This window comes from Quercus suber, unplaced genomic scaffold (assembly GCF_002906115.3).
Source record: "Quercus suber isolate HL8 unplaced genomic scaffold, Cork oak 2.0 scaffold_1426, whole genome shotgun sequence".
NCBI lineage: Eukaryota > Viridiplantae > Streptophyta > Magnoliopsida > Fagales > Fagaceae > Quercus > Quercus suber.
The window spans coordinates 1-8,904 of record NW_027070801.1 but is presented as its reverse complement, the minus strand read 5'-3'; the positions used below and the strand labels follow the sequence as shown (position 1 = coordinate 8,904).

Sequence of the window (8,904 nt, the reverse complement as noted above, 5' to 3'; positions counted from 1 at the left end):
ATCAAACATTGAAAAAAAAATTAGAACTCAGCTTCATCAAGGTGAACTCAGCCATTGGAAAACTCTTTTAAACCTCAAAATAACACAAACCCAGAAACTATAATTGAAACCCCAAATTATAATTAACCAAAGCGAACTAAGACAAACCCATTAACCAATATTGAAACCTTCATCAGAAATAGCAAAAGGAAAACTCTTCCAAACCTCAAAATAACTCAAACTCAGCTACTATAATTGAAAACCTAGATCAAAACAAACCAAAGCAATAATAACACAGACCCAATAACAAAAATTGATACCTAGATCATAATCAACAAAGAAAAACTCTACCAAACCTCAAAATAACACAAACCCAGCAACTAGAATTGAAAACCTATAATGAGATTTAGCCAATACATACCAATGAATTTTCTTAGTGTCAACCAACCAATTTGCGAAAACAGAGCGAGATAGAGAATTTAGAGAGAGTTGGATTCGTCTATTTCATCCAATTTAAGCGAGAGAGAAGAAAAGAGAGAGAGAAAGAGAAGAAAACAGTTTTGGGGTTTTGGTTTTTAGTTTTCAGTTTTCTCGTGGGAAGTCTTTAGTCTGAAACAGGGGAAAAATAAAAGAACGAAAAGAAATAAACGGAGAAGCAAATGGCAATTTCATTGTTAAGTAAGTGGACAGGTGTTTTAATTTTAAAAGAGGTACTTAAGATACTGTATCTAAGTTTTGGCCTGTTGAAAATACGTGTGGGTGAAAAAGTGTATGAAAATACGTGTAATATTGTTTAAAAACTGAAAACATGTGTTTAAATACATATACCAAACGGGCCCTAAAGACTCCACTTGATCATTAAGATGTGATTGGTCTAGGTTAGGGACAATGGCGGAGTCAAGAATTTGTCTTTGGGAGCCAAGTTTAAAATGAGATCATAAATTTTTAATCTGTATATATTATATTTATATTATGTACAATGAAAAATGTTATATTTTTAATAAATTTTAGGTGGCAGGTTGTTATTGGTTTTAATCTAAGACCACCACTAAAAATCACCATGTACTTCTTAGTAGGTCTCATTATTAAGAGGAACAACTAAACTCTTGTTTCTATTTTTAGAAAAAAAAAATTGCAACCTAACGGTTTAGCGCAACCATGATTTTTAAGCCAAATTTTTATTATATCCATTTGGGATCCGTTTATTTAGCTGAAAATGAAAACTTTTTGTTGAAAGTACTGTAAATAAAAATAAAAATTAGCTGAAATAATATAGTACGACCCATAAATAGTACTAAAAAGTGCAGTGAAACTTATGAATAGTAGCAAAAATAAGCTGAATAGTAAAATAAGTTAGTAAAAATAATCTTTACTAAACGAACATGGTTGTAATATTCAATAAAGCACGATGTTATCGTTTTCAAGGATAATTCAATATAACGTAGTATATGCTTAAATTTAATGAACTGCACCTACGTAGTCATATCTAAATTTTACTCAATAATTTACCCTATCAAGAGCCTTTTATATTCAGACCAAATACAGTTAGCACTAAAAATCCTACGCATGCATAGGTGTATAATGTATGAGATAATTCTTCCTCCTCGGAAGTATTTACGACGGCTTCATCGTTTATGCAATATCCTCACCAACAGGTAGATTTCTTGGAAGATTCCCGGATGTTGATGCTTGTTGCTGTTGCAGTAAACACCACTTCAAGAAACAGGATTTTAGAAATTTCCTATACCTTATTTATTAAATTTAAAAATATTGAAGACTTTGCCTTATCAAAGCCAATGTGTTATTTTTTTAGTTTGGAAATGGATTATTTAGTTGAAACTAAAATTTTTTTTACTAAAAATATCATAAATAAAGGTAAAAATTTATTGAATAGTACAGTGAAACTCATAAAAAGTACTAAAAAATGCAGTGAAACTCATAGATAGTAGCAAAAGAGTGAATTTCTTGTAAAAGAGTGGATTTCTTTCCTGCTCCAATTTCCACGGCAATCTTTACATTTGCCGACCCCTAGGCGGCCGCCGGCCCCAGCCAAGTGAACATTGTGCATGTATGAGCAAAGTTAAAACCGCGTCTCTAGTGAAAATGTCAACATTGGCGTGCTACTGCTTATCCCAGTGTGTATAAAAAAGTAATATTGGGTCCGTTTGGTTGCCGTAAAATATTTTCCGGAAAATAGATATTTTCCGGAAATGCTATTTTCCGAAAAAGGAAAATATTTTTAAGTGTTTGGTTATATTAGGAAAATAGCATTGTGGAAAATATTTTCATGTGTTTGGTTGTTTTTGGAAAATTTTCCAACAATTTTTTCCGGCAGCAAATTCCGGCAACACAACAACCGGCGACAACAACAACAACAACAACAACAACCGGCGACAACAACAACAACAACAACAACGCAAAATCCGGCAACAACAACACAAATTCCGGCAACAATAACAACAACAACAATTCTCATTCCTAACAATTTTCATTCCTCAGCTCCCAAACAAACATTAACATCATTCCTCAGTCCACAGCCACAAAAATACAAAACCCAAAGACAAAAAATCATCAAATCCGATCAAAAGGCGAAGGCGTGTGGGTCGGGTGTGGGTTCAAAGGCGAGTGGGTTCGAAGCGACGGCGACGGCGTGTGGTCGGGTTTGGGTTCGAAGGCGACGGCGTGTGGGTTCGAAGGCGAAGGCGATCGCGAAGGCGCTTGAGGCAACCGTTGGAGTCGATCTGGAGCTCGGAGCGATCTGGAGCTTGAGGCGACCGTTGGAGCGATCTGGAGCTTCGTGGCGCCGGCGAAGTCCAAGGCTCGTGAACGCCGGCGAAGTCGAAGTCGAAGGCTCGTTCTCTCTCTCGCTCTCGCTCTCTCTCTCGCTCGGTTTTGGTTCGGCTCTGGCTCTCTCTTTTCCGGAAATCATTTGAAGGTAAAATAAGGGCTTCAAATGATTTCCGGGTCAAGGGTGAAAATTTGGTCAAACTTTAAGTATATTTTCCGGAAAATTGCATTTTCCAGCGCAACCAAACACAAGGAAAATTCGAAAACCATTTCCGGAAATGGTTTTCACCCAAAACAAACGCAGCCTTAATTATAAATTGATGATGATATGGGCTTGAGAGAAATATATTGAGAGAAAAAAGTGGAGGTAGAATTACTTGAGAGTCACAGACACTATCTATCAGAATTACTCAGTGTGCTCTGCTACTGGGCCTTGTAGACTTCTACTCTGCTAGAGGAAATAGATTTTGGGCCTCATGGGCTGAGTTCTAGCTCTAAATGGACTATTAGGCTTTCTGAAAGTTTTGGGGATTATGTTCTTTTAATTTTATGAAAGAAAAAAAAAAAGATTAGATTAAATTTTGGATAAATTTTGATTTAAGTGTGCATTTGGAAAAAGTTGATTTGCTTTTTGATTTTTGGTTTAGTTTGTTTATCTATTTATTTTTCAAATAATATAAATTTTAGATTTTTAAAAAATGAGTTACTTTTAACCATTCATTGCACATTTATCATAAAATTTATTAAAAAATATATTTTTTTAATAAACACTATATAAATAAGTTACTAGAAACTGCAGAACTCAAACGAAATTTTATTCATTTTAATCCTATAATTTTGAATTTGATTCAATATGGTCATATTGTCCACTTGAACTGCTTCGTTAAGTGTCCCAAAAATGATGTTGTTTTGTTTCGTTTCGTTATTTTTGTAAGTCTCAAATTTTTTACAAAAAAAAAAAAAAAATAAGGAAATTAAATTGACAAACCTAAATGCATAAAATATACCAAAAGAGTCACAAAATGTAACACGACCTAGCATAAAAGTTGTATAAAGATGCTCTCTCAAATAAAATAAAATAAAAATAAAAAAGCAAGTATGCAACGAAGAGAGAGGACATGCGGTGCATGTATTGATTTGACTAAAAAGAGGTCAAGAAAAAAGGATTGTGAACGAATATGCTGATACTGATTAATTGGAAGGTTCTTGGAAACGGTTGATCTCAACTTGTTTTGGTATAAATATAAGGTTGCGCCTAGCTTCTCCCATCACCATCTCTAATATTCTCTTTCGCATCATTTGCTCTGCTCACTTGCTTTCTTTCCAACAAACACACCATCTCTCTCTCTCTCTCTGCTTCGGGTTCTCAGATACATAGAAAAGCTTCAGGTCAGTATTCTATGTCCAAACATCCTTTGATTCTTCTTTTCTTGGATGTGTTTTTGCTGATAACTGACAACATTTTATGTTGATTTTTTTTTTTTGGTTGAGAAAATACTATTTTGATCTCCATATTTTAAGATTACAGTCAATTTAGTTCTTATATTTTGATATTAATCAATTTGGTTCCTACTATTGTAAATTTACAGATAATTTGGTTTTTGCCGTTAACTCACTATCGGTGAAAAATGATTATGGGACAAATAATTGCTACATGTGGCATATTTAATATTAAAAAATTAGATCTGATGCTGATGTGTCTAAGTTTAAGTGGCCATACCAGTGCTTAGGTGGCAAAAAAAAAAAAAAAGCCACACCAACTTTAAAAGATAATTTTCTTTTCTTTACTAATTTTTTCCGTTTTGTATTTTTTTTTTCTTCTATAAGTTTCTCACAATTTTCTTAACCTGGCAGAATTTCATTTTTACTTATTGATATTGGTTTTTCCCCCTTTCTTGCCATTTCTTGGTAACCAAACAATAATTTAGTCCAACAATCTTAAATCAACATAGGCCATGTTGTTTCTAAAAGATGTTTGTTTGGTTGGTTAGTTTGAGTAATGTTATTTGGGTGTTTTTGATATACATGTGAGTGAAAAAATGTATTAAAATATGTGTAAAGTTGTTTAAAATATGTACAAATGTGTTAAAACTTAACTACCAAACACCCCCTAAATTCAAATATTCAAACTAATCCCAAAATCCTTGGCTACAATCCCAAACCCAAATCCACCAATACCCCAACAGTCCAATACCATCCTAAACCCAAATCCACAACAGAGCTTGATCCGTGGCCAACAACCCCAAAGAAAACCAAATCCAATCGATCCCGACCCACCTGACTCGGATCTCCTCGTCTCAAGCTCGACCAGTATGGACCTAGCCTCGGATCGTCGCCGCCTTGTGCAATGACTAATCTTATCTAAATGAGATAAAATATTTAGTTTATACATTAAATAATTTTATTAGGAGGACTGCTTACTCCTAGGCTTCAAAGTCTGTTCCTCTCTCCTGTGTCCTCTGTTGGGCCTATCATGAAGGAGATGAAAATTTAAGGTTCCTAGGAGCTAAGCGTGTTGATGCCTGTTTGGTTGTTGGTATTTAATAAAGCTTCATCCTTATTTAATAATAAAAAAAAAAGCAATAGAAATTACAAGTAGTCAATAGTAAAAAAGAAGCAAATTACAACAAAACCAAGAGGAACAAGCTTCTTACGAAGCTTCTAAGTTCTCACTGAAACAAGCTTCGTACGAAGCTTCGCACGGAACTGAATGAACGCTAAAGCGAACCGTGTTATGACAAGAAACTTCAAGCATTTGTTTTTGGAACAATTAAACTTCAATCTTAATTCTCATAAACAGCTTTCATTTTATATATGATAGATTTTCTACTTGCAATAGTACGAGTATGTCTATCTATCTATTATGCAAAGTTCTTTTCCTGTTATTCCTAATTAATTAACTGTTATTTTGTTTATCTATTGATTTGTTAATTGCTCTTGTTGGTACAGAAAGATGTGTTTTGAGAAGCCAAAATGTTAACAAGCTCCGGCCTTGACCTTGAGTCTCAGCAAACTGGGTTGCTAACGCCCAGAAATCCTCCAAGAGAGCGTTGGCGCACGGTTTTTTTGCGCTTACATGAGCGAAATCTCATACATATAGCTGATGACAATGGTTCTCTTGCTTTCCTCAGATCTCTTTCATTGTGCACTTCCTACTACAGTGCTCCTACCAGCTTCGATGATGATACAAGAGAAGCAGTAAGCTCTTCTTCTATTTTCTCTCCCATGGATATCTATAAGTTGTATAATGAATTATGAAGAGATATATGACAGACAGTTTAATTAGGTTCTAAACACGTTTCATAGTTCATTTAAAACATATAAATATTGGGTAATTGACTAATTGTTAGTGACAAACACACAAAATTCTGTTTTTGAATAGAAATTGTGACTTCAGTACACGATTTTAGTTCAAAATTTGAATTGTGTGTACGCTTTGTGTAACAAGATGTGTGTGAGAGAGATTACCCTAAACATATATCAGAACTGATCATGTGATGTCAACTTCCTGTGCACGGTTATACATCATCTAGTGTGACTGTGCAACGGCTAACTACCCTTCTGTTATTGCTTTTATGTGTGTATAAATACAGGGCACCCACCATGTACATGATCATTCTGTGCAATACTATCATTTTAATTTCCTCTTCCTCTCTTCATGATCTCATTTTTGCCTTAAGTTTAACAAATAGCACTCTTGTCGGTCCAAATGGGATTATGACTCTGATTTAGAACTAAAACTGAATTCAAGTTTAATAGAATAGCCAAAATACTAATTTATTTTCTATTTGATATAGCAGGATATTGTGGAAATTTTAACTGAATCACCTCAAAGTGTAAATTTGGATGGTGAGAATGACAACTGTATCAGAAATGAAAAAGTACAACTCCAGCAAGCAACCATTGCCAAGATAGTAAAAGAGAAAGATTTGGATTCCATACGAAAGTTTGGAGGCATCCAAGGAATTGCAGAGGCTTTGGGTACTGATTTAGAGATGAGAATCATCCTCACTGATGAGCGCTCTCGATGCATAGCTTGCACAGAGTCCACAACACAAACTAGCGCACTAGGCTTCCTTCAATTTCTCCCAAAATCATGCAATAATTACATCATTTTGCTTCTCTTCATGTGCGCGGCACTGTCACTTGGCTTTGGTGTCAAGGAGGAAGGCCTGAGAACTGGTTGGTATGAAGGGGTCATCATAATTCTTGCCATCATCATACTTGTGGTCATTGATTCACTACGTAATCAGCGTCGACTTAAACATTCCCAAAGGATGTCAGGGAAGCATAAACCATTTGAATTGCAGAGAATGATGGTTGATGTTATTAGAGGGGGACGTTTACACAAAGTAATCATTGGCGATGTTTTGATTGGTGACCTAGTATGCCTAGAGAGGGGCTATATCGTCCCTGCTGATGGTTTGTTCATTGGTGAATCCTTGAAACTGGATGATGATTTAGAGTCCACCATTAATGAGGAGAACCCTTTTTTGTTCTATGGTGCAAAGGTGATTGATGGAAAGGGTTGCATGCTAGTTGCATCAGTGGGCACGAACACTAGATTGGGTGATTTGATGAAGCAGGTTACCAATGTCCCCGAAAAGACCCCATTACCAGCGCAAATTGACAAGGTGAACAAAGGCACACAAATTTTTGGTCTTTCAATATCTATCCTCATCCTTGTAGTGTTATTCCTCCGTTTTATGCTTCTGAAGGAAGATAATAAGTCTAGCCTCCCAGACCTCAAGGAGAAACCAAAGGCAATCAAAGAGATAATGGATGCGATAGAGAAAATTGTGATGAAACCAAATGGGAAGATTAGTACCTTAACGACTTCACTTGCTACATTGCTGGTTGGAGTAATGGAAGGAATACCTTTTGTAATCACGCTTGCCATCTCTTATTGGAATAAGAAGATGATGTCTGAAGACTCTGAACAGGCTTTTCCTCAAGAACCTTTTGCTTGCCTCACCATGAGTTCAGTCACAAGTATTTGCATTGATACAACAGGTTGGTGTATGCCAACACTAAACTCGGTGACAGTTGGAAGGGAAATAGGAGCTTTGAAAAATGTCGGATTTAAAATCACTCTGGTTTCACAAGATAATGTGTCAGTGTTGGAAACCATAGCTCACGAGTGTGGACTACTTCCCTGCTCAAATGCAATGGTGCTTAAAGGTGAAGAATTTCGGAAATTCAGCAATGAAGAGTGGAAGAATAAAGTTGATCAAATCATCTTGATAGGAAGCTCAATCCCATCTGACCAGCTCACTTTAGTGCAATATTTGAAGAATGAAGGCCATATAGTAGCAATGGTGGGAGTTAAAACAAATGCGATTCCAGCCCTAAAAGAAGCTGATGTGGGGATTACTATGAGGAATTGTAGCACTGAAATGGCTAGAGCAAGTTCTGGCATCATCATTGGTGATGGAAATCTCAGTTTCTTGGTCACCATTTCAAGGTTTGGAAGATGTACTTTCGAGAATATTCAGAAGTATATCCAACTGGAGCTCACCATGAATATAGCAGGGCTGTTGATAGCCTCTATCACAACAATGTTTTGTGGATATTCTCCAATTACGTCTATCCAATTGCTATGGGCAAACTTTGTTGTGTCACTTCTCGGTGGCATTGGATTATTGACCGAGCCACCAACAGAGGAACTGATGGAAAAGCTGCCATTGAAACAAACTAAACCACTTATCACCAAAGCCATGTGGAGAAACATTGTCTCTCAAGCTCTCTATCAAGTTACCATCTCAGTGGCATTCCAATTCAAAGGGAAAACTATCCGGGGTATTAGCAATAAGGTAAATAAAACCATTATCTTTAACAGTTTTGTTCTCTGCCAAGTATTTAACCAAGTAAATGCAAGGGAATTGGAGAAGAAGAATGTGTTTAAGAGCATTCATCGGAACCCATTGTTTTGGATTTCTGTGGGTGTTATTCTCATACTGCAGGTGGCTTTTATTGAGATTGCACATATTATCGTAGGCAATGCAAGATTGAATTGGGTGCAGTGGTTTAGTTGTCTTCTTGCTGGGATGGTTTCATGGGCTAGTGATTGGGTTACAAAGTGCACGGCTGAGTTATGGAATTGCTTGACTAGAATACTTGGCTCACATCTAAGAACTA

At 36.0% G+C, this 8,904-nt stretch overlaps 1 protein-coding gene across 1 annotated transcript; it reads left to right on the top strand.

Annotated features, from left to right (window-relative positions):
* Positions 1–4,041: 4,041 nt before the first annotated feature.
* On the top strand, positions 4,042–8,900 carry LOC111999594 (putative calcium-transporting ATPase 13, plasma membrane-type; the record flags this gene model as incomplete). Its single annotated transcript, XM_024031727.2, has 3 exons — positions 4,042–4,155; positions 5,716–5,964; positions 6,567–8,900. Coding segments are annotated over exons 2-3 (2,559 nt in total), but the record flags the coding sequence as incomplete, so codon positions are not given.
* Positions 8,901–8,904: the final 4 nt, after the last annotated feature.